The sequence below is a fragment of the Mus caroli genome, chromosome 16 (genome assembly GCF_900094665.2).
Source record: "Mus caroli chromosome 16, CAROLI_EIJ_v1.1, whole genome shotgun sequence".
Lineage (NCBI taxonomy): Eukaryota > Metazoa > Chordata > Mammalia > Rodentia > Muridae > Mus > Mus caroli.
Window position 1 is genome coordinate 30,600,354 of NC_034585.1, and position 26,571 is coordinate 30,626,924.

The 26,571-nt window shown below is 47.7% G+C and overlaps 1 protein-coding gene across 2 annotated transcripts in view; it reads left to right on the top strand.

Annotated features, from left to right (window-relative positions):
• Slc12a8 (solute carrier family 12 member 8) overlaps positions 1–26,571 on the top strand; it is a 151,974-nt gene that overhangs the window by 56,623 nt on the left and 68,780 nt on the right. For both annotated transcript variants that reach the window (XM_021185435.1, XM_029470724.1), the window contains one exon: positions 16,732–16,845. In XM_021185435.1, the coding sequence (XP_021041094.1) occupies positions 16,732–16,845 (114 nt within the window). The remainder of the gene's footprint in view (positions 1–16,731; positions 16,846–26,571) is intronic.

The window sequence follows — 26,571 nt, forward strand, 5'->3', positions numbered from 1 at the left end:
AAAAAAAAAAAAAAAAAAGATGGCTGTGGGGGTACCTGCTTGTGACCCCCGTGCTAGGGAGGTGAAGCCAAGCAGAGTCCAACTTCTCTTTGGCTAGCCAGCCTTCATTATTTAGCTTTTATGATTTCAATGAGAAATTCTTCAGTTAATTTCTTTCTTTAAGAAAAAAGTGAAGCAAGGAGCTAGATATGGTGGGATATTACTTCCTAAAGTAATGAGGAGATACTAGTTATAACCAAAACCACCAGCATCCAGAAAAACCCACCATGTATCCCCCTCCCCCCCAGTTCCTTCTTGAAACCAGAGGGAAGCTGCAGAGATGCAGAGTGGAAGTGATGTCACAGAGCAGACGTCCCACAGTCTACGAGCAAATCTGCCCACACTGCATCAGGGAGGAAGCCATGGGACCCAGACTTTGTCCCAGCTCTGCCATTTCCTCACTCTGTGACCTTGGGGAAATCACCTGTCTGCACAGCAGCTTCCGTGTCTGGGAAACAGAAATTGAGAGTCCCTGCCTCCCGGAGCACTCAGAGATCAATGGATGCGATAGACTTTATTTCCTCAAGTCTAGACCGCTGTCAGTTTTACTACGTTCAAATTTTTTCTGGTGGAAAAAATACCTATCATTACAAAGTGTGTTCATTGTAAAACATTCACTCACGTTTCAGTGAATCAGAATGTTAACGATACTCATACCTGGCCAGGCATGTAGCTCAGAGGCAGGGCACTTGCTTAGGACAAGGAAGGGACAGTGAGATAAGAGGCCTCACAGTCTCAGTGACCCTTACAGTCTCAGTCCTCAGTCTCTTCAGAGAAAAGAAAGAAGACACTGCAGAAGTATAGCTTAGGGGCAGAACGTGTCCTAGTGGGAGACCGAGGCTTTCAACCTCACAGTCAGCAGACAAGACACTCTAGCAATGTCCGCTGAGTTTTGTTGAATTCCGAGAACATTTTGAATTTCTCAAGGCATCCTTAGAATAAACCTGATATCTTGATCAAATGCCATTGGGCATGGGGATATCATAACAGTATAAGGCTCTTCCCACCCCCATATCCTGCTTTTTTGATACTAGGTCTTACTTTGTAGCCTAGGCTGGTCTTCTACTTGTTATACAGTCTAGGCTATCCTCAAATTTGAAGCTATAACTCAGCCTTCCAAGTGCTGGGTTTCTAGGTGTGAGCCACCAAGCTCTGCAAGTCCTAAAACCTGCCTCAGTGCCAGAATCAATAGTCAAATGTGTGTGTGCACGCATATGTGTGTGTGTGTGTGTGTTTGTTTGTGCATGTTCATGTCTGTATGTGTTTGTGTAGATTCCCTAAGAGCCTTTGACCTAGAAATTTGGATTATGAGAAATATTCCTGGTGACTCTTTGTTGTTGCTGTTTTTAAAATTTCCCATGAGCATACAAAGTAGCAGGTTCCTTATGCCATTTTCACGCCTATATCGTTGTGCTTTGTGTACAACCAGATCTGAGAAGTGTCGCCTTAAAGGTCCCTGTGGCACTCCACCTTTTTCCCTGCAAGGAACCTTCTAGATGCAGGAGCCAAAGCTAGTCTTATGTTACCATGGCACACATGCCTAGTCCTGCCCCATCAGGGGCAGCAGGAATCTGCTAACTGGCCCAGCCTCCCAAGGTTTATTCTGAATTTCTGCAAGGACAGTGCGTCTCAGTTGGGTCTGCAGACTGCCTGCATCCAACCACCCGAAGACTCACTGGAATAGACTCAAAATTTGAGTTGAAATCTGCATTTTACACAAACATACTGGTGATTCTTAAGTACAGTTAGATTTTGGAACTATTGTTATTTAACAATTCCATGAGCCTGTAAAGAGTGAATTCCGAGTCCGAACAGGTGGATAGTGCTGCCTGTGTCAAAGGCGGGCCTTTTACTGCATAATAACCATCCGTGCACATGAGTGGCCCTGGGTCTTGCTTCTAGTTTGCCTGGTAAGGTCTTCCCTAGGGAGAAGTGCTTGGGCCCCAAATACTCTCAAGTGCAGCCAGTGTTCTCCCTAAAGCCACATCCCATCCCCCCTTTCAGAAGGTAGGGAACAGAGATATGACCTTACTATCCTGAGATTTGCTCTGTAGACCAGACCAGCTTTGAACTTGTAGAGATCCCCCTACCCCAGCCTCGCAAGCACTGACATTCCAGCATGCACCACCACATCACCTCTCCCACCCTTAGTTTAATCTAATTTAGTTTCATTTAAACACTTTCATTGGGGCTCTTATGAGTTTCCCTGATGACAGTGGTGATCCTAGCTCCGAGCATTCCAGTCCAAGAGCTCCTGAAATTTTGAGAAGTGGATAAGTGTGTTTTTCTGGGAGGGAGTCCAGGACTGCCGCCAGATTCCCAGAAGCATCCTTGGCCCTAAAGGGAGAAAGATTGTGGATCAGAACATAGGAATTTTTTTAGAAGATTAAACAGTGGAAAGCGATAAGACGAGGGTCTGGGTGGAGATTTTGGAACTACAGCAAAGCCAGATTACCACAGCCCTCGGAGTCACCTCCCTCACTCCTGGCTCCCTCCTGACTCTCTGTGTCTTCCTTTATTTCTCCCTTTCTTTCTGTTCTTTTTCTTTGCCCTCAGTTCCTCCCACGTCCTATCTTCCTGGATAATTCCAGCCAGAGGCAAGTTTGTTCCACCTATGGGATACCATTGTATGTGGGAGATTCTTGTTTTTAAGAGTGTGTTGGACTTTTAGTGTGTCTCTGCTGAGGTGGAAAGGGCTTTAGGTGCCTGGAAGTCCTGCTTTATGGGTCTGGCTCCTGTTACGTTTTCTATGGGCAGAATGGCGGCCAGGAGTGCTAGGAGGATTACTCAGTCTCACTCCTTTCTTTCTTCCTGAGTTTGGTTCTGATAGAGTGACTGGCCGGAATGTTAGCTCCCTGGCCCCAAACCCCACCCTACAACTGAGATGGGTCCACGGGATTGTTTTCATCTTGCTGCCATTCGCACTAAAGGGCAGAGAATGGAACCACAGGCTGAAGAGGCCGTGGAGCCCGATCAATGGTACGGAGCAAGTGAGAGTCAGTGTTGCCCAGTTTCTGCCCTTGTGTGGGATCCAGCTCTGTCGGCAGGCGGCCTCCCTGGCCAGAGTTCTGGGGACGAATGCCTGGTGTATGAAATCACTGGCTTGGGAGGTTCTTTAACATCACTGAGCAAGGATGGAGCCCTGAGGTGAGCAAGTTCTGCCTGCGACCCTCCACGCTCCCGCTCAGCCAGCCTTGTGTGCCTCTCGCTCTAGGGGCCGAGGTCAGTGGCCCCGTGGCATTGAGTACTCTGCAGAGCGCTCCGCTGTTGGTGGGAGAGCAAATCACGACACTTAGAAGCTAAAGCACTTTGGGAGCACTGACTGTGTGCGTGTGGAGGCATCACGATGGAGGGTGGGGCTGCCAGGCATGCCTCGTATCCTGCACATCAGGGAATGGGCAGTCACAGCGAGTCGCTGAGGCAGAGCTAAGGTTGACTGGAGATCCAGGAGCCTGTGGAGGATGGCCTGGTGGAGCTGGCTGAGCCGGGCTTCCTCCTAGGGTTGTCGTCATAAATTTGCAAGTTATACAGTAATGTGGGGATTGACCTGGTGCACCCCAGTTTTCTTCCCTGTGTCCTCACTCTGGGGTCCAGTGCTGAGATTTCTGAACTCATAATGAAGCAGTCCCCAGGCCTGCTCACTGTTCCAACTCCCAATCCACGCTATTCCTGGACCCCCATGTACTCTGCAGGCGTCCATGCACGCTCCTCTTTGTGGACAAGTTCTGAGAAGATACTGAGGCTGCTTCTGGCTTAGCAGCAGCAGGCCAGGCCTAGGAAGCCTCTGGAACACCTCCCTGGGGAACACAGGTGAAGTTTTAGGCCCTACAGGGGCTTGGCAAGAGGTTGTCGTTGCTGGCCTGGTGCTAAAGGTTACAGCACAATTACTGTCCTGAGCCCTGCTTTTAGAGTTAGGCCCCTCATAGCAAATCCCAGCTTGGCTGCAACTTGCTGCACAGATCCTACCAACCTCTTTTCCCTCATATCTGAAAACAAGTGGTAATGGCTGCCCTGCTGGACTGTCAAAGAATGAAGTAAGATACTTACTGTCTGTGTGAGACCCGGTGTGGACCCTGGCATGAAGCAGGCGCTCTGCAGAGAGTTATTGTAACCATCACTGCTTATCTTAAAAGGAGAAGCCCCTGGAAGCCACTGGGTTGTGTGCTAAGACAGTGTTTTTCAGGTCTCAGGATCTAGGGCCCGTGTGAAAATGAAAATTCTTGTGTGCTTGGTCAGGGATGAGGAAGGAGTGGACCCACGAGCATACTTTGAACAGTGCTTAGGCCCTGCTGCTCCTGGGACTAGGCTCTGCACTGTGAGGTAGGCACGGGGACACTTTAATCCAAGCCATCTGGATGAGACCTTACTCCTCTGTTTCTTTGTGTCGGTGGCTGTCATTACAACACTTTCTACCCCATTAACAAAGCTTCCAGGTACTGCATCTCGATGATGGCATCCAGTCTGAACTGAGGAATTGATGCAGAAGGAAAAGGGACCCTGAGGTGTCTCCTGTTAGGAGATGCCCCAGACAGCCCCTCACTCTGCATGAGCCCTCGAAAGCAAAGGTGCAGGAGGGCTTGTAAAGGAAATGAGTGCAGTCAGGCGCACCCCTGCCTGCTTCCTCTTAGCATCTGAAGGCTATGGTGCCTGAGCAGTGAGCTCTGCCAGCCTCTGAGGGGACATGGGAACAGATTAGAGCAGTAGAGCCAGCATGCTGCCACTGTCACAGGGCCACCTAGGTTGATAGCATATTACCCCAAGGCTATTTCTGGCTTGTGGGGACCACAGTTAAATGTTCCCAGTCCTCAAGTCCTGGTGACCAGAAGAGTCTTGGAAGTGGGAACATGTGGGCCAAGTATGACTTGAGAACACCTGACACTGAGACACCCAAACTTCTGCTTCTTGATGGCCTCCTTGCCTGCCTCTCACCTCCACTGCTGACACACCAAGGCTCCCCGGGTGTCAGCAAAGGGAGCCCAGGCTTCCACCTAAACTCAAGAACACACAGGGCTCTGTCCGTATCTGCACCGGACAGATAGATAACAGCAAGCCTAGCACTGATCTATCCCTCCTGGGCTCTAGCCAGCCCTGTTCCGGGAATAGCCATGTCTGGGAGATTATTGCTTCATAGCTGATTTCCCACTGGCCTCAACCAAGAAGTGCTTTTGTTCCCTATTTCTATGTGTGTAAAGCAGGCGGGAGCTGGGTCTAAATCAAGGCTGTGGGCTGTGATCTCTGAGGGGGCATGCGCAAAGAAATGGGTTCTTTTGGGTTTTTTTATTGTGATAAAATATCTCTAAGGTGTGAGTTCATGTTTAAACCATATTTAGGTAAGCGATTCAGTGGGGTTAGTCACAGTCAGCACTATATACAGCAGTCACCACCATCGGCTCCCGAAGGGTTCCTCACCTCACATAGAAAACGAGTCCCTGGGCCCCGAGGAACTGTTCTGCCGTGTCTGGCTCTGAGTTTGTCAGGCTGGATGCTACACAGGAATGGACTCCTAGGGCGCTTGTCCTTTCACTTGGAGTGATGTTTTTAAAGACCACCTAAGTTGTAGTATGTCCAGTGTTTCATCCCTTTGTGTATGGTGTGAGTGAGTGTGTGTGTATCTGTCTGTCTGTCTGTCTGTCTGTCTGTGTCCATCCATGCATGAGTCCGTGTATGCAGAGGCCAGAGGACAATCTTAGCTGCTGTTCCTCAGGTGTTGTCCACCGCGCTTTCGAGACAGGGTTTCTCACTGGCCTGGAACTCCCCAAGTAGGTAAGACTGACTGGCCAGGGAGCCCCAGGGATCTGTTTGCTCATCTCTGTTTCCCCAGTGGCAGGATTATAAGCGTGTGTCACCACACCCCACTTTTAAGCATATGTGATTAGTGGGGCTGAGGGATGACTCGGTGGTTAGAAGCACTGGCCACTCTTGTGTTGGACCTGGGTTTGGTTCCCAGCACTCAGGAGCATCTGTAGCTCCAGATGCAGATCTGATGCCCTCTCTTGGCCTCTGCTGGCACCAGAACTTATATTTTCTCAGCTAGGCTGGAAGCCAGCAAGCCTCTATAACCCTCCTGTCTCCCCACCCTCATTGCTGAGGTTCTAGGCATCTATCTGCAGGGAAACCCATCTTGTGACAGGGATGCCGGAGGAATCTTGTCCTCATGACTGTAGGACAAGTTTTCCTGCCCTCTGAGTCAATTCTTTGGCTCTCCGCCTATTAAAATCTGGATTCTGGAGTGTTGAACTCAGGTCCCCTTGTTTGCCACGCAAGTAGGTTACCAGCTACGCTTTCTTTCTAGCCACCACTTCATCCCTTTTCATGGCTGAATGATATTCCATTCCCCAAGTACACTACATTTTGTTTATGCCTTTTCCGGTTGTGGACACTTGGCTTGATCCCAAATGTTATTCTTAAAAATATTTTATGTTTTTGCATGTATCATGTGGTAAGACAGTATAGCCATACCAGGAAAATAGCTACCTGGTGCATAGTCTAATGGAAAAATAGTCAAATAGCCCCATAATAACAATACATATGATTGCTGCTACGGGGCCTGTGAGGACACATTGTTGAGTGGAGGCTTAGATTCCCTGGGTCCTGCCCTTACCCGACCAGCTGCCAATCTTGTGGTATAGGACTCACTTTTCCTGGGCCTCAGAATTTCCATCTATAAAATGGGTGTCAGGGCAGAGTCCCTGGACCGTTCTAAGATTCTGTGATACTGAGCTGTCATCCATGAGATTCTCTCTGCCACTGTTGTCTGTTTTCTGTGTTGCTGGGAATTGAACCCAGGGCCTTGTTCATGTTGAACACATGCTTTACCACTGATGTGCATCCCCAGCTCCATGCCATGGGATTCTAGGGAGGCTTTCTGATTTGTTTCCTGGTTGGGATTGGCTTGGAGACTTGCGAGGCAGGAGCTGTGTGTTTCAGTGTGTCAGCCTGCTGCACAGCAGGAATGTATCTCTGAGATGGTCCTGTGCACTACAAGGCCACTTGGCATCCTCAGCCATCTGCCTGGGGAGCATAGCCACATAGAAGTGGGGCAGGGGATGGACTTCTGGGTCAGAATTCCCCAGTGGCATGGAGCTATGAGTGGGTAGCTAATTGGAGGAGGCTTGCGGGTGGAGGGGGGTAAAATGGCTTAGAATTCTGTTGGGGAGGTCAGGTCAGAAGTTTAAGCATGGGAAGTGGATGCCAGAGGCAGGGACAGCCAGAAGGAGCAAGTGGTGACTGGGAGGAACCCATAGCTAGGGTGGAGACTTCCTGTCCAGCAGCCCCTTGTCCTGGCAGGAGAGCGCATTCCTTTACCCCAGGAGATAAGAGGCCAGCTTTTCCTTTCTCAGGGGATCCTTCAGGCTGAGAGTTACACAGGCCAGGCCTGGTGGGGGGGGGGGATCTGGGGCCACAGTGGGTGGGACCTCTCTAGTCCCCAAAGCAGGGCCCTAGTTGCCCCTGGAGCTCCTGGCTCCCTGCCAGGTCTCCCTGCATCCTTGGGATAGTTGTGAGGCCAGCACAGTGTTCAAATCTGCCCTGGGCCCCTCTCTCTGGGATTCCTACCTCACTGAGAACGTGTGCCAGGCTGTTGACAGCTTAAATGTCCAGCTGGGACAGCACTCCACATGGGGTCTGGCACAAGCTTGTCTGCCCCAGTAGCTATTGCTTTCCTCTCCTTAAGGTGATGCTTTCTTCTTAGAGCCCAAGTCAGGCTTGGTCCTCATTCCTGGCATTTTTTTTTTAAAAAAGATTTATTTATTTATTTATTTTATGTATACGAATGCAGTGTAGCTGTACAGATGGTTGTGAGCCTTCATGTGGTTGTTGGGAATTGTATTTTTAGGACCTCTGCTGGCTCCAATCAACCCTGCTCACTCTGGCCCAAAGGGTTATTTATTATTATACATAAATATACTGTAGCTGTCTTCAGACACATCAGAAGAGGGCATCGGATGCCAATACAGATGACTGTGAGCCACCATGTGGTTGCTGGGAATTGAACTCAGGACCTCTGGAAGAGCAGTCAGTGCTCTTAACCACTGAGCCATCTCTCCAGCCCCCAAGTACTTTTAAAAAACAGAGGCCATTGGTCATAGAAGGCACAATTTGGCTGTTAGAAGCCATCTTGCAATAGGAGATGTTCAGCTTCCCTTCCACAAGGAAGAACGCTCAGCTCAGAGGAACCAGGCTGCTCTTTCAGAGTGTAGAGGTGGCAAGGGTTCAGTTGCTGGACACTTAGTCACTCCCCCGTCAGAGCAGAGCATCTACCCCTCCGTCCTCTGGCCCTTCATCCCCTTGGATGCCAGAATGTGTGTATGTGTGTGTGGGGGTTGGGGGGGTGTTACTGCTTCCTGGCAGCCTGTCCCGCTCAGGGTGGAGGCCTTCCCCAGGGACAGAGGAGGCTCCAGGCTGCTTTCCCTGGGCAATCTGGGTGGACCCTGCAGGCCCAGCCCCATTTCACGTTTCCCTTCTGGCCCCTGCTGAATGTCCAGCCCTCTCTTCATGTTTTCTCTCTGGGTGGAGTCTCAGACTTGGAGACCTCGTTCACTCCTCTCCGCAACCCCTCCTTGAACGACCAAAGTTACCAGGGATGAGGCCAGAGTGCAGGTTGAGGGCTGCTCCCAGCTCACTGCCCAGAGTTCCCTGGGGCCTCTTTCAAACCTGTCCTATCTCCTCTTTCTTCTCTGCAGGCCCATTAGCTGTACACACTGGATATGGTCTATCCTTTTTAGGATTTTCTTTGAGGCCACCTCTTGCTCTGAAGCCAGCCTCGAACTCTTCAAGCACCTGCCTCAGTTTGAGGTCACCGGCAAGCCCCACCACATCCAGCTTTGGTTCCAGTTCAAAACACTTTTCTGGACACCTCTAATTGTGCTGGGCAGGGGGAATCCATCATATATGGCTTGGGCAGTATCTGGGGTTTCTCTTCGTTTGACTCTTGCATCTTCTAAATATTCTGCTTCCGTCCTGCACACTAGTGTCTTTCGTGGTTAAAGTGGCTCGGTCTCTGTAAGTTTACGTGTGCATGCATCCTGTGGGGTCTGAAAAAATGATGTTTCTCTGGAGTCTTCACCACCTCTGGCTCGTACAATCTGCCCACATCCTCTTCTTCATAGAACTTCGAACTTTGGACGGAAGAGTTTGATAAAGATATCCCATTTAGGACACAGTGTTCCAGAGTCTCTCACTCTCTGGACAGTGTCCAGTTGTGGGTCTCCTTGTCGTTAGCTCTCATCTACTGTAGGAGGAGGCTTCTCTGATTGGATGGAGCAATGCTCTGATCTGTGGATATAGCAAGGTGTCACTTTATTGCTATGTTGTTGTTATTGTTTAGCAGAATAATAGTGTTCTGTTTTCGCTAGGGACCATGACCGAGGAAGCCTCAGGTTCTTGAGTATGGTAGCAGTGTCACACACGGGAATGTACCCAACCCCACTCCTAACCAGGAGCTGTTTGTAATTGATTACTTTCTGGGAAAGAAACAACAACAACAACAACCAGTTTTCTCCAATGGTGTATCACTAGGAATATCAGCCACATTCGAGGTAGGCCCAGGAATTATTGGACAACATAGAAGTCTCTGTGGTCTTGGTTTGTGTGTGTGTACTTTTTGTTTTATTATGGTATTTTTTGTCTTACTGATTTTTTTTTCTTTATTTTTGTCTGTTTTGATTTTGTGGTTTTGTTTGTTTTCCTTATTTTGTTATTGTGTTTGAGAGAGAGAGAGAGAGAGAGAGAGAGAGAGAGAGAGAGAGAGAACACAAAGTTGGTTGTGGGGAAGAATTAAGAGAGAGAAAAGAATATGATTAAAATATATTGTATGAGAATTAAAAAAAAAATACAAATTTTAAAAATGGCCCAGTCAAGCAGACCATACCCCTGCCCTTCTTCCCTCTTTTCATCTCTCATTATCTGCACTCAGGAAAACCACAAATCACTGTTGACTTAAAACTGTGGAAGATAAAACCATTCAAGGCCCGAGTCCCAGACAGGTTGTAGCTGTGTTGGTGATGCTGGTTGTCATCTGCTGGTTCCCAGTGGCAGGGCAGGAGCTTCGGGGCAGTCTTATACCTGGTCTAGATCTCACACCCAATGCCCAGGCAAGAGGAACCCAGCTGGGACATGTCCCCACGCCATGCCTCCCTGTGATCAGGATCCCAGAGGGGTAGATGATAATGCTAAAGCCCAGGCTGACAGGGTTCCTGCTGCTAAGCGCCTCTTGCCCCTTGTTGCCGCTGTGAGATGGGCACTCTTTGAACACTCCTTTTCCTCACCCCTCTGTCAGGCTATTTTAGATGTGCCTGAGTCTCTGTCCCCAGAGGATGACAGGTAGTTCGACACTGGGCTCTCATGGATGTCAGTCCAACTCCACAGCTGAGGGGGTTAGGGCGGGGGCTTAGGACCGGCCACACGCTGCTGGAGGCTCGAGTAGTACTTCCGGCAGTGACTGTACTGTATTTCCTTCTTCTTTGAGGATCTCAGCGTGCTGAACCCTGGTGGCCTTCCCTTCCCCTGCCAGTGTCCCTCGCGCCCCTCCCTTCGGGGCTGTTTTGGTGCCTGTGTTTTCCCAGAACCTCGGCCTCTCCTTTCCTTTTCCTTGCATAGTGACTCTTCCTGTGATCTCTCAGGCCCCACCCTCCCTCAGTCTGGGGGGCGCCGCTGCCTCCCTTCCTCTCTCCAAGCCCTTCCTCCACTCTTTCTATTCCTGGTTGGACCAGACTCTCTCATTGTCCCTTCCCAGGAAAGGCTTGTCTGGCTGGTCCCTGGTCCCTGGTCACCGGTTACTGATTGCAGGGTGGGGGACCTGAGCCCAGAAGAAAGCGGATGATGCGGGAAGCTCCGCCCGCAGCCCACAGCCCACAACCCACAACCCACAGCAGCAACACCAGCAACGTTTTTAGAAGCCTCATTTTCTAAGTTAGTCCACAGTCACAACGGGACTCCGTCACCAAGGTCTCAACTGCCCGTACTCAGTTCACCAGGGTTTGTGTGTGTAGTGGGCTGGGTGAGTACTTACACTACAGATGCCACAGGGTGTTTCCCAGCAGCCATTGCGCCCCGTGTGGCTAGGTCTGTGAGCCTGGGCAACTGGTACCCAAACCCAGATCAGCGATTCTTACATCACCGCTAAAGGCATTTACCACGGGAAGGGGAGAGCTTCCGTCTGCACCCCCTTGAGGAGGTAACACTAAGCCCCCAAGAACTACAGCCTACTGACAGCTTCAGGGGAGTGACCGGAATCTGGGGAGAAGTTAGGTCTTCCTACACACAGGCCTGCAAGGGCATCCCTCTGCCTCTTCCTGCCTGGGCCCGTGAGGATTTGTTTCTCCCACCCCTCCCCCATTCTGCTTTTGGTCTTTAAAAGTACACAGCACAGAGGGGCCCCAGAGTATTTTTACTCGGTGGATACAGAAGCAGATGTTCAGGTCAAGCCCAGGCGCATTCACAGGCAGCAGCTGCAGGCTCTCAGCATCCCAGGCACTTAGGCTTGGAGATGGCAGCTGACAGGACCCAGTTTTTGCAGCAGGCAGTTGCCATTTGGGTGGCAGGAAGCAAGCTTTGTTTGGGGGTGTAGCTCAAGGCTAGGGCACTTGCCTCGAACCCTAGTCCTGCAAAAACAGAAGCCCCAAACATAGTGCATGGGGAGTCTTGAATGCAGACAGACCTGGAATCCCAGCAGGGTTGGCTATCCTCTCAGCTGGGCCTCTATCAACCCTACTCGGTGCCTCTGACCTGTGGTGCTCCACAGGACATGCCTGCCTTTCCCAGATGAAGTCTGCCTGAGGGAGACACCGGTTTCTGGAACTGAAGAGGACCGCTCTGTGTGGGAGGCAGAGTGGCAAGCCTCAGTCTGAGCTGTCCCAGGACATGACAAATCCTGAGAGGAGAGGGAATCAGAATGAGCAAGCATCAACAGGCTTGGGAGATGTGTGTGTGTGTGTGTGTGTGTGTGTGTGTGTAATAAGGCCAGTCTCAGACACTCCTTTTTCATCTGAGAGAAAAATGGGAACCAAGCCACCAGGCCCAATGCCCTGTCCCCATGAGCTTGGTCAGAAAAACTATAGATTATCTCCCTAGGCCCCAAATTCTAGACTCAAGGCCACAGCCTCAGATCTCACTTCAGAGCCTTACTGAACCCCTCTGGCTGTGTTGTGGGTGATGTCCCTCCCTAATTAAGTGCTATTTATTCTCTTACTCGTGACTTCCTCATAAAGGACTCTAATCATCCAGGGAAGCAGGACAAGTATACACGGGGAGAAAGAAAAGAAGATGGCACATTTGGGGTGGCCCTGCAGACACTTGGCTTTCACGTGGGATCATTCATTTTCCTGAAAGATACGATTTTTTTCATAATAAGTAGATTGCCTTCAATTTTTTTTCTTAACTGCGGAAATTTTATAGGAAAATTTTGAAGGAGAAGACTTGCTGCGTCTAGTGGCAGATGTTAGGAACCTGTGCACTGGGGAGGTGGAGCCAGGTGGGTCAGGAACTCCAGGCCAACCCAAGCTACGTAATCAAATCTATCTTGGGAGGGAAAGGGCAGATGAAGAAAGAGTGGGAAGCAAAGAGGGAGAAAGAGCTAGATCCCAGGGAGGGAGGACGGACAGACAGAGGGAGAGATAGAGATAGATCTGCCTCAAGGAAGGAGGAGGGAGAGACAGAGAGAATGAGAATTGCCGTAATTATTTATATAGACAACCACAGTTAATATTTTGGTTTTTTTGAGACAGGGTTTCTCTGTGTAGCCCTGGCTATCCTGGAACTCACTCTGTAGTCCAGGCTGGCCTCAAACTCAAAGGCACGTACTACCAGGCCTGGCATAGATATTTCTTCCATGTATAAGTTTATTTTTAATATTTAAAACATTGGAAGTTTTTATTTATTTATTTTTAATTAGCATGCTAGGTATTAGATAAGATTATGGCACGTCAGTTTTCTGCGCTACTAAGTACTGTGGTGGTTTGCGATGGTACGGGTCCTCATGCATGCTGGGTAAGAGTGACACTCTGAGCTGTACCTCAGCCCCCTTCTCTTCCTGTCAATCAAAATTCTCGCCTCCTGAGTGGCTGGAGGTTACACGTCTGTGCCTCCAGGTCTGACTTCAAACATCTTCACTGACATCTAAAATATCTCAGTTCTCCATAGTTAGAGACTTAGATCTTTCCCCACATTCACATGATTGCAAGAAAGCATTAATTATCCTCGTCAACAGGTTCTTTTCAAGGTTAGGATTATCTCTCCAAGAAAGGCTAAGAATTAGACTTATCCCAGGGCAGAGGGTCAGGGTAGCAGGATTGTGTGTGCCAGTGAATGTGCTCGTGGGCGTGTCAGTGTGAGTGTGTCCGTATGAATGTGCCCACGCGTGCTCCTGTGCGCATAGAAGTATATTTTTGAATGGTCTGGTGTGAATGCGTGCTTATGAAATACCCTCGTGTATAGGTGTGAGTGTGTGTGTGTCTGTGCGTCAGTATATGTGTGTGCTCGGGTATAGTGCATGCTTGTGAGTATGTCAGTGTCTCTGCTGGTAAGCTGTGTATTAGTGTATGCTTCTGCACCACCGTAAAGATATGCTATGGACATGTTAGAGCTGCCTTTCTCATTGGCCCTGGAGAGGCAGCCTCGAGGCCTCTGCCTTGCCCAATTTTCTCAGCCTGTAGATGTGAAGGGAAGAGGTAGAGAAGGCTTCCCAGTCGACCCAACTAAGCAACCTCTCAGGCTAGGCAAAGCTCTCAGGCCAGGGTCCCAAAACCCTCCGAGTTCTAAGACCTCCTTGGAGGCGGTGGAGAGGAACCATGTGGAATGAGGTGTTTATGTGCTGTGGGCTGGCCTGCCCCGGGGTGCACAGCCCTGGCTCAGCTGTGCGTCATCTTGGCCTGGCTGAGCCAAGCTCCAAGGCTGCCCTGGTTTTCTCCTCAGGAAGACTAGTCTGTGGGGTCAGCCAGCGGGTAAGCTAAAGTTAACTTAGCTTGTTATTGCTTTTTGTTGAAGAGGGGAGGACCAGCTGTGAGGAGGCCAAGCCATTCAGAAACCCGGTGCTTGGGATTTAATATGCCAGAACAAAGTCTATATTCAGCCAAGAGAAAGCAATTGACGATGATTTGAAAGTGTGGACCGGACTCCCAAAGGCTCCCTGTGTGTCTTGGAGCTTCATAATTCTCTTGAAGAATATTTTTCCTGTGAAGTTATGACTCCTGGAAGCTGAAGAAACGCACAGTCTCCTGGGAGCCGAGGGAGCTCCCTTTGTGGAGGGGAGGTCAATGGTGGGTGGGGGTGGACCAGGCCTGCAGCTATGGTGGGCTCTGTCCTCAAGCTCAGCTCTGGGGCACTGTGGTGGTGGGGGTGAGGTGATGCAAGCTAGCAAGTTCTAGGGGACAAGACTGAAAGCCAAAGCAGAATATTTGGGGTGTCTCTGAGCCAAGAATGCTTCACTTGTGTCTCAGAGTTCCAAGGCCTGCTAGTACATTCACATACGCTGTTCAAGGTGACAAAGAAGCAAAATGGATTGAAGGCACTTGAGAGACGTTGTTTAGGTTGATGTACAAACACATTTAAAATACTTCGAAGAATTCAGACCTCAGACTTATAATAAAGTAGCTTGAGAGTGAGTGCTGCAGGGGCCAGAGAAGGAGATGTACCCATGAGATCTATGAGAGGAGTCATTTCACTGTGAGTCCTATTTGGTCTACCATTTTACTGTGAGGTCTACCTATTGTGGGCCAGGTAGAGTGGAGGTGTGCCAGAGTGGATGTCTCACCTCAAGAACTATGGGTGGGTTGAGCCGGGCATGGTGGCGCACACCTTTGATCCCAGCACTCGGGAGGCAGAGGCAGGTGGATTTCTGAGTTTGAGGCCAGCCTGGTCTAGAGAGTGAGTTCCAGGACAGCCAGGGCTATACAGAGAAACCCTGTCTCGAAAAACCAAAAAAAAAAAAAAAACCAAAAAAAAAAAACAAAAAACAAAAAACAAAAAACAAAAAACAAAAACAAAAACACAAAACAAAAAACTATGGGTGAGGGGCTGGAGAGATGGCTCTGTGATTAGGAGTGAGTACCTGCTGTCACAGGATTTAAGTTCGGTTTCCGGCACCCATATCCAGCAGCTTCCTAATACCTAGAGCTTCAGGGGATCCCATGCCCTCATTTGAACTCCATGTGAATAGACTCATGTATCCACATAAATAAAGTTAAAACAAGCATTTTTAAAACAAGGACTGTGGTAGAGGCTGGGGACATAGCTCAGTTGGCAGATCGCTGTTCTGGCCTGTAATATCAATAAGTTGGGTACTATAAGACAAAACAAAAAAATGTGGTTCCATAGAGACCTAAAGTGGCTAGATTTTATTTATTTATTTATTTATTTATTTATTTATTTATTTAATGTGTGTAGCTGTTTTGCCTGAATGGGATATCTGTGGAGCATATCCTACAGTGCCCATGGAGGTCAGTAGAGGACATTGGATCCCCAGGGACTGGAGTTACAGACAGCTGTGAGCTGCTGTGTGGGGGGCTGAGACACCACCTTGTGGGTACTAGGAATTAAACTCAGGCCCTCTGGAAGAGGAGTTATCGCTCTTAACTGTTGAGCCATCTCTGAAGGCCCGTAAAACAGCCAGAGCATAAAATAGCAAGAACAACGAGAGGGAGACTCAGTCCTGATCAGGACAGAGGAAGGAAGATCATGTCTGAGCTTAAAGAATGAGTACAGGTCAGGCCTGGTGGTGCCAGCCTGTGATGCCAGCCACTTGAGTGGTTGAGGCAACAGGACGTACAGTTCCAGACCAGCCTGGGCTACAGAATGAGATCAGGGCCAGCCTGAGCAACTTAGAGTGATCCTGTCTCCAAGTTAAAAATAAAACCGGGGCTAGAGACGTATGATAGACTGAATAGCTAGCTGCACAAGGGGGTGGGGGAGGGGAGAGAATATAAGAAAAAACTGAGCACAGTATTGATGGCATAGAGAGAGGGGTGATACGGCAGGGAACATGACTCCAGTGAAGGTCTAGGATGGGCCAGGATAGGCGTTTGTTGTGCTCTGGGGGGCAGGGTTGGGTGGGTGGGTGGGAACAAAGGGTGAAGGGGTCACTGCAGACTGTTGTCAGGATGTGGGGAGTTTAATTGTTCAACCTAAGGAGTTTGGGCGTTATTTTTTTTTTTTTTTAGCTCCCAGAGACCCATGGAGGTTTTCAAGCAGGGAAGTTATTTGCAAAATCAATTTCTTTTTACGGAAAGCAATCAAATAAAAAAATAGACCCTCAACGAAAAGACCCTGTAGCCATCCTGAAATCTATAAAGCAAAGATGAAAAGTCTTCCCTCCGCTGAGCTAACCACTGTTCTCCACGTTGTCTCCTGGATAGCCATAGGTGCAGACACACAAAGGTCAGATTCTCTCTCTCTCTCTCTCTCTCTCTCTCTCTCTCTTTCTCTCTCTCTCTCACACACACACACACACACATGTACTGCCTTAGAATGTTCAATATTATATGTCTGCACATGATGATGTATGCCTATTATCCCAGCAACTCAGGAGGTTGAGGCAGGAGAATCACAGTAAATTTGAGGCCAGACCAGACTATCCAATAAGTTCCAGGCTAGCCTGGGCTACAGAGTGTGTCATTGTCTCAAGAAGAAAGAAACCATGCTATAAACCACGCTGTCCCCTTGGGCACTCTGCTCTGTTGGGGCTCCTTTGTGTCATTACAGAACATGGCTTTATTGGCTACTCCCCAGAACTGCTACAGAGAAACATTCTACCAGAGTACAGCCCCGGGGAGTCATTCTTCACTGTGTTTGGGGTGTTCTTCCCTGCAGCTACAGGTAGGTACTCTGGGTTCTTTCTTCCCGAAGTTTAGCATCACAGTTGGCCTTCATGTGCTCTGGGGGTTTGAAGTTGACTTTGGTGATGGCCAAAAATGACTTAAAAATCCATTCTTTTTAACAGTGGTTTTACTTGCTCATAATTTCTGAAGGAGACTGTAGAGCTCTTGCCTCACGTGTGGGTCCCTGGCCAAGAAGACAAGAAGCTAACATATGACAGGTGGTTCATGAGAAATGCTCAAGACAGGGCTGTTTCCGGGGCACAGACCAGAAAAGTATCTCTGTTGCTGAAGTCAGCTGTCTCCTATCCTCTGCTTCCTACACGTGCCATGTCCCTTCTTGTCACCCTTCCCCCATATGCACAGAGGGTGGGAAAAAGAGAAGCTACTGGAATGCCTAATGTAAAAGAGACTTCCATACAAGTGTTGTATGGCTGTGGAGAAATTCCAAGCACCCATACTACTGAAGGGAACCACTTTAGAAAGCTTTGAACAGTTCCTTAAAAATTCCAAATACCCAGCTATCCTACCTCTAATTATCTGGAAGTATGCACTTGTGTGAAGACTTACATGTGAAAATTCAAAGCAGCTTAATTTGGGTTGGAGAGATGGCTCGGCCGTTAAAGCCTAGGCTTACAACCAAAAATATATGGGCATCTACTGTACTTGTGAGAGGTGAGAGTTTGGTGCCCAGCTCCATTTCCCACAATGGCTCACAACTGCCTGCATCCCCAATTCTAGGGGATCAGACTCCCTCTTCTGACCTTCATAGGCACTGCACTACACACACACACACACACACACACATACACAATCATACACACTAAAAATAAAAACAAAGACTTAAAATATTCAAAGCAGCTTAATTTGTATAGTCCCCAAATGGAAATAGTTTGATGAGTATCAACAGGTCAGTAGATAAATTGCGGTTCAGCCACACAAAAAGAACAGCATAAAAGGAAGAAATTATTGATATATGCAGCGAATGTATATGGGTCTCAAAATAATTATGCTGAGCAAGACAGCCAAAAATGATACAAAAAGTCAGGGAAAAGTAAAATCACATAAGCTCCATTTATATAACGTTTGAGAAGAAACAAGCTTTAATTTAGTTTAGTTTGCCTGGAGAGAGGGGTGAAGGGGATAGAGGAAGGGCCGCTGAGGGACAGGAGGACACTTCAGATGGACAGTACATTCTGGAGTATGCTGGTGGCTGTGTGGGCGCCATGCAGCTCACCGAATCCGAGCTATGCTTGAATAAAGCTGCCAAACTGAAGGAAACACATTTCACCATCATGCCTCAAGCCCACACTCTTCTCTGGGAAAGGTCCCTTGCTCTCTCTCCTCCTTCCCCAGGTAAGATGGATGGCTCCCTATCTGCCTTGCCCATCTCCTGCTCATCTCTACCACACCCCCTTTCAGAACTTGGAGCATCGTCCCCAGATGAACTGGATCCTTCCAAGGTCATCGGCGACTTCCTTCTGACCTCACTGCTAGGCAGTGAGCATTTCTGACATCCTGCTTTGTTTGACCTCTCAGCAGCCACCGCTTCCTCTCCCTTCTGAATGCCTGTCACACACCACCAGACAGCTCTCACCTGCCTGCTTGCTTCTCTTCTCTGTCTGCCTGTTACATATTCAACTTCCTCAGGCTCCTGCTGGCCCCAGTCTCTTCTTTTCCTCATATGTGTGTGCGCACACACGCACGCACACACACGTATGTGGAGGCCAGAAGACAACCTCAGCTATCATTCCTCTGATTCCAGCCTCCATGTTTTTTTGAGACATGGTCTTTTGGCAGCTTAGAACTTGCCAAGTTGGCTAAGCTGTCTGGTGGCCAGTGAGCTCCAAGAACCTGCTTGCCTCTGACTTTCCTGTACTGGAGTTACAAACCCATGCCCGCATACCAGGCTTTATCCCTTGGTTCTAGAGATGCAGCTCATGCGTACACAGCTAGCACTTGACCAACTGAGCCATCTCCCCAGTCCTGTCCTCTCCTTAATCTCTTCCAATTCCCTTCTTTAATAATCACCCACAGAGCTGCCAACTCCCACATTCACCCCCCTAGTCCAGGCTTCTCCTCAGCACATAGTTTCTTCAGTCGCCTGTTTAACATCCCGGACACTTCAGATGGAATGACTTTGGAGTCAAACCCTTTCTGCCTGCCTCCATCTGGCACTTCTCTTGCTCTCCTGTTCTCAAGGATGGCATCCAGCAATAGGGACTAACTCCTGACTCCACTCCTCCTGCTGACTCTGCCCACCTTCTCCTGACTCCATGCACCTTCTTATGACTCCTCCCAATTTCTAGAACGCTCCAAGTCCTGACAAGGTTACCTTCCATATAGCACTGGATTCTCTACACTGCCCTTTGTGCCTACCACCTGACCACTCTGTTAGATCATTGCCCACCCCTACCCCTTCCCCAATCTTGGAAATGACCCTGTGACTAGGGCTGAGTAGCAGGATCCTCATCTGCAGATTCAATGACGTGAACAAAATGTCTCTTTCATGTTTATAAAATGAGAAGAAGTTGATCTCTGGCTCTTCAGATTCTATCCCACCCAGATGACTCAAAGCTAATGCCAATCATTCTGGATGTCACTATCTAGTATTACCATGCTTCGATCAGTTCCAGCTTTTGGGGCTCTTACCCAACGCCAAGGCACATCAAGTGGTCACACTGTTGGGTATCTGTGTGCAGAGCCAGGCCTTCCCATCTCCCTTTCCTTTCTCTTTCCCTTTCTCTCTGCCTCCCCCTCCCTTTCCTTCCTTTCCTCCCCTTTCTTTTCTTGTTCATGTTCTTTGCATGCATATGTGTGATTGGTAAGACTGGAACGGATGGCCTGCTACAAGCTAGACAAGAACTCTACCACTGAGCTACATTTACACCCTCGAGTCCCTCCAACTTACTGTCTTTTAATCCACAACTCCTTCTGGATAACCACACCACAAATTCTGCTCCAGGGAGGGTCTTTGTCTTCATCTGAGACAGCTACCTAAGAATATCGGTTGAGATGTATTCTCTGAGGCCAAGGAGATGGCTCACTACGGAAAGGGCTTGTCTCAAGCATGCCTGATGTTGTGGATTCTGTTCACTGAAACACATATAAAAGCCAGACACAGGAGGGTAAGCATCTACAGTCCCAGCGAGGCCACGAGGAGGTGGGAGTGGAGATGAAAGAATCTCCCGAAGGGTCAAGGCAGCTAGCCTGTTTTATGCAGAGACCTTGTCTCAGACAAGGCAGAAAGGTGAGGGCTGACATTCCAAGGTTGTCCTCTGCCCGCCTGCCACGTGTACCATGGTACATGCTTACCCACACTCCCAGGGTACATGCTCACCCACACCCCATGGTACATGCTCACCCACGCACCCACCCATGAACAAATATCCACCCCCAACATCTACATATGCTCACACAAACACAGATTTATTTTCTGTGCTTTAAGAAAATGTCATTTTGTAACCGTCCAGCAGTTAAAATTATAATACTGAATAGAGTGTCAGCTACATGGGCTTCTCATCTTAGAGACCAGGCAAGCCTCCTGCTTCTCACAGCAGCGTGAGAACCTTTGATGTGAGGGGTTTTGTTTGGGTTTTTTGTTTTGTTTTTTGTTTTGTTTTGTTTTCCTTTTTTTTCCCAACTGGGGAAGGAGGGGCTCAGAAAATATTGGGAAGGACCTGACTGACATCATACAGCCAATTAGGAAGCAGAGGAGGACCTCCCATTGCTTTGGAGTGGAGCCTCCCCTGGCTCTGTTTACTGGGGGGAGGGGGGGCATGGGACAGGGTGGGCAAAGTAAACACAGAGGCAGGCTACATGATTCAAACCACTTGTTTTCCCCTGGCAGATGTTCGGTTAAGTGATGAAAAGCATGCATGATTGGCAGTTTCCATGGTGATAGGTTTGCTAGAGATTAACTGTGCATGAGTCATGGCTGGAGCGCCCTCCTTCTCTATCCTCTTCCTGGCTGGAGAGGGAAGCTTTGAAGAATAAGCATTGTTGTCTCGTCCCCACCTCTAGAGCCGCATCCTATATATTACCTAGATACTTTATCCCAGGGGGCGGTGACTTCTGAGGAGCAGCTAAACTGTAGGTGTGGTGCCCCCACTGTATTTATGGAACCTGACCTCTGTTCCTCACCAAGCTAGGCTCTACCACACCCTGTGGTAGGGGCTGCAAGGGTGAGGATAGGGGTTGGCCTAGACTCTTCATTTGCTTTGCTGTACCAGCAAAACATCCCTCTCTACAGGGTTTTCCCAAACACACCCTTAGGGAGCCAGCCCCTCCAGGACCACAGTTCAAAGAGCTTGCTGAGAAAAATACCAGTTGTATGAGGTCACATAACCCTCGTCCTCAAATCCCAAACTCTTACTGGAAAGGACAAGAGGCTCTTTGGCCACAGTCAGCACTTGGAGCTGTGGCTGACCACACCCAGCATAAAGAACTTGGTGGGAAACCAACAGCTTTTACCAGAATGGCCCTGGCCTTTTTTGTCAAGGTCTGTCTCTGTGATGCCCTTGACTCTTGAGCATGACTTCTTGTTTACACCTATGCATCCTGGGAAGCTGTCTGCAGGACCTCAGCCCGGATTGCTCTGTGGTTAATGTCTCACTGACTCCCCTCCCTGCCGACCTGACCGACCATCCAGCCCCACACTACTTCTCCATCTCCATGAATGAGAACAAGCAAGCCCCTGCTGGGTGAGAGAAGGGACCCTAGGTTTAAAATTAGAGAGGACCAAAAAAGGATGAGGCAGATCGCACTTCATTCTGACGGACTTGTGGGCAGGAAAAGGAGAAGAGAGAAAGCTCTGTGATTGTACACACTTGGTTAAGGTTTTATAGAATTTGTAATTTTACATTATATCTATAATTGTTATTTCCATAGCCTACCACATGACACACCGCACCGAGCTCTGGATGATACAGCCTCTCTTTTAAACCCTCCCTGGGTGTGTGAGAAACAGGTCTGTTATCTTAGTCCATTTCCTATCTCTATCACACAATGCCTGAGACTGAGTAGAAGTTTATTTGACTCATGATTCTAGAGTCTGGAAAGTTCAAGGACATGGTGTCCAACATCTGCTCAGCACGTGGGAAAGGCCTTGTGATGTGTGAGAACAGGCTGGAGGGTGTCACATGGTGAAACATAGCCAACCATGCTAACTCAGATTTCTCCACTCCTCCCCTCTTGTTATAATCCTGCCTCTATCTTCCCGGTGTTGGAATTACAGGCGCATACCCCTGGGCTGGCAGTTGGACTTTGCTATAGTTGTTATTGTTTTATGATACAGAGAGGAGAGCCGAGGGCTTCATACATGTTAAGTAGTCTTGCTTTACCACTGGGCCACACGTACCTAGCCCTCTTGTCTTATAAAGACACTAAAGTCACCATGTGGTCTCATTCTTATGACTTCATCTTATCCTAATTACCTCTTAAAAGTTCCATCTTCAAATTCCCTTCACATAACCTCTCTCTCCCAGGAAGCCCAGGTTAGCCTGATGTAAGAGATCGATATCAGCTCAGGAACTCCAAGACCAAGTTCTCAGCACAAAGATTTATTTGCCCCAGAGAGACAGAGGGAAGGGAATAAGAGACAAAGACAGGAAATAGAGGACAAGGGAGAAGAAGGATGGAACAGGGGAGAGGATCAGAGTATTTATTCCGTGGGGACAAGACTGTCTCTGGATAGAGGGGAGACAGACATGGTTCATAGGCAAGTGGCAGTTTATAAAGATAACTGTCACATGTGTAATTTTAATTGGGCATGTTAATTAGATGTTAATTAGATGAGCCAAAGGGGGTTTGGGTTGCTTGACTTAAGTTATTTTGATAGCTGGACCTTGGTAGTCAGCTTCAGGAAGAGGAAATACACAAATAAAGGAATGGACCTTGGTGGCTCCTTTAGGAATGTAATCTAATGGTTTTTAGCAAGGCAGAGGGGATGGGGGAGAAGGCCACAGCCTGCCAGAGCCATGGTTGCATGGTCACACGGTCGCCATGGTCGCTGTGCTCAAGCTGGCTGGAGTCCCACCCCCCTGGAACTTGCTATACAGTTGATCTTCATGCCTCTGTCCTCCAAATGCTTGGGTGACTGATGGTCACTACTGTGGTCAGCTAGCAGGAACCTTTCACTCCAGTTTCCAACACAGGAACCTTTGGAGGAATTCAGTAAGGCCTTGGCTCCAAGGTCCCTCATTTGCTGCAACTCCTGCTAAAACCCCTGTTCTCATTTCATATTCAAAATCTTACATATCTGCATCTGCTTTAAAGTTTAGGCTACATCTTTACTTGGGTTCTACCGTCAATCACCCGGATGGTAAGCAGTAAACCCTACTGTTGTTTCTCTGGAGGAGAGACTGCATGGTGTCTGGGGCTATCCCTGCCAACCTTGCTTGAGCTTTAGCATTGGCAAGGCCCCGTCTGATGCTGTCTTTTCCAGCAGCATCTGTACAGCTGAGGAGATGGAGGTTCTGTCTCCAAGAAGAAAAGGGATAAAGATTCTACAAGAACAACTTAGCTGACCAGGCTGTAAGCCAATGTGGGGCAGGAGCATGGTTTGAAAATGAGGAAGAAGGGAGGGAGAGACAGCCCAAGTCTTTGGAAACTTCAGGTATGTAGCACAAGCTGGTCTGAAATGTGTTGGCTTCAAACTCTTGGTCCTCCTGCTTCAGTCCATTTTTGTGGGTGGACCTTGATATAGTAGCTGCTGCTAGGTGCTGAGTACTGTACTAAGCGCCTTTAAATCTTTCTCTGCTTTTGCCACAGTTCTATAAGGTGCTATTTGATGTGTGGACAAGAAAACTGGATAAGATTTAGGCACTTTAGGGTGTATATATTCTTTTAATAGAAGATTAAATGTAGGAAACAAGAGAAAGGAAGAAAATGGGCAGTGTGGCTCAAGAAAGAGAAAGTTGGCGTCTATAAGGTGCAGTTGGAAGTCGCCTGGAGGAGACCTGGGTGTTCTTTGATAAAGAAAGAATAAGGTTACCTTTAGTGAACTCACAGGAACCAGGAAAGCACAGAGTAAAAGCCTAGGCTTGCTCCCCCCACCACTTCATTGATCTTCATTTTCAAGAACAGAAAAGGGAGTTGGTTTGGGAAGTCTGTGCTAAGTGGCAGCTGTGAAGGCTTCGGTGTGCTTGTGCTCCGGTGAACTCTGAGTGCTGAGAGAAGGAAGCTGGTCCTGGGTCTGGTACAGTTTTTATTTTGCACATGGGATTCTTGTTGAGATGTGTAAGGAATAAATTCCTTTCCTGGTCATCTGTGTTCTCTCTCTTCATCTGGTGCCATCACTGTAGACTAATGGGTAGCAGTCATGCTGACTCTGTATGGTTCGAATGCTGCAGCCTTAGCGTAGGGAAAGCTGGTGGTCAACACCATCACACTTGTCTATCACAGCCAAGTTGACATCGACCAAGATATCCCAGAAGATCATTAGGACTTGGATAGAGGACTGAACTCAATAGGTATGTGGTTACAACATACCAACTGTCATCTTGGTACAGGAGAAAATGCAGTTTCGATAGAGCAACCACCTGCTTTTTACGGTGACGGTGTAAAACCCACAAGGAGGGTTGGAGAGATGTATGGACAGTTGAAAGTTTGTACGACTCTTGCAGAGAAACCAAGTTCAATTCCCAGCACCTGGGATATCTTGGGGTCACTCACGATTGCCTGTAACTCCAGCTCCAAGGGATCTAACATCTTCTGGCTTCTGAGGACACTGTACTCATGTGTGCATACCTCGACACTGGTACACACATATACTCATAATAAAAAATAGAAAGTAAAAATCTAAAAAGCCCACAAGGAGAGATTGATCCAGTTGCACACTGACAGTGATTCCTGGGGGCTGACGTGCTGTGGAGAATCCAGTGTGTGCTGCCAATTAGAATGATACACCCTTGTGAGGGGATGTTAGTCATGTGAGTCTTCTATTTTGAAGAGGACACTCTAAGGAAGCCATGGGTATTAGAGAGGGGTTGACTGTGTGATGTGGAGTAGACCAAACTCTGGGGTTTTTGAAGATCAGGGCTAGTAGTTAGCTGGAAGACATGAACCAAGTCACTCTCGCCAGCAGCTTTGTCTCAGTTTCCTGATTCTTTGGAAAACAAAAGTTAATTAGATGCTCTCTGAGATGCTTTCCAGCTGTAAGAATTTTTGATTGTAAAGAACCATTTAATACATTCTTAGGAAACCTGTCATAAAAAGTCTAAAGGCAATGGTAATAGCAAACTAATGCCTAGCTTTCTCCAAAACATTTTTCATGGACTCTGATAATGACCAAGGCACTTTTAAAAAGTGTGTTTAATGTCAAGTAAGTTTTAGGAAATAGTATATATGTATTTCCCTTCTCAGAGTCAGTATATGCACATTACAGACTCTGGTGAACCCAGCAAGATGAACTGGCAGTCTTGTTTTGACTAAACAAGGGTTTCCTTCTTTTGAGACACAGTCTTGCTATGTAGCCCAGGATGGTCTTGAACTCATACTTCTACATCAGCCTCCTGAGTTCTGGCATTACAGGCATGTATGGGGCATGTGATTAGTTCTGGAATTTAAAAAAAAAAAAAAAAGGTGATATTTGAAGACACCTGGACCGTAATGCTCTGGGTCTGGGCATACCCAGCCTTGGTCTAGTCGCAGCATTTTCTGTAAGGTCTCCAGCTACCCTGGAAACAGAAACAAAGTGAATGCTTTTGACACAATCAAAACAAGTTCCCTAGATCTAGTTAGTGAGCAAGATTCATGTTTGGTATTTTTGGAGCCTGTGTTTCACAAAACATGTCATTGTAGCTATAACTTGATTAATCAATGTGAGACATTAGGCACCAACTTCATGCTAGGAAATGTGGATTTATGTTACCTATAAGACCTCCTATCTACTTCCCCATTTTTGATAAAGTTTTATTAATTATCTATTGATTTCCTTGAGAACTTTTAAATACTTAAATCCCTGTTATTTTATCGAGCTTAGTTTACATCTCTTCATTCCTTCTGTTGTTTAGGAAGCTGAGACTCTCTGGATTGTTTCTTGTTTAGTTTTGTATACGCACACACACATATATATACACACATATACATTTGAAATACTTATAAGGTATACTTTAATTACTATCCTCATCTTAAGGGAATCTGTATAACCCTTTTATATGTTGAGGTTTTAAGGCAATAACTGATTATCCTTGGTAAGTGGACCAAATCTCATGAATAATTAAGCTTTCAGTGAATAAACTCTGCCACCCCCTCACCCTGCCAAACATTTTTCTGTGTTATGGTTTCAAAGGAACTATGAAAAAGGACTGCCCCAAATTACAGGGAATTTCTTGTCTTGTCTTTTTCTTTTTCTTTTTCTTGAAGGTTTAGACATGTTATTTATTAGCAGACCCATGGTCCCTTGGCATACCAGCAAAAATATAAATAATATATGTAGCTTATTGTTGGAACTACTGTGCCTTATTTTCAACTCCAAAGCAAGTTATCAATTTCAAGACCAAAATATTTAATACAAAGTCTATGAAACAGCTTAATACACAAGTAGAGAAATCTGAGCAATCTCAGAAAAATGGGTAAGAAACAGTCGTTATCCTTGATTGTTGAATGTGCAGGGTTTTTTTTTTTTTTTTTCCCCTTAGTTTAGAATACATTTTATTCAGGGCATGGGGAGGGGAGTTAAGAGTATAATAGAGGTAGATAAAGGCAGAGAGAGAGAGAGAGAGAG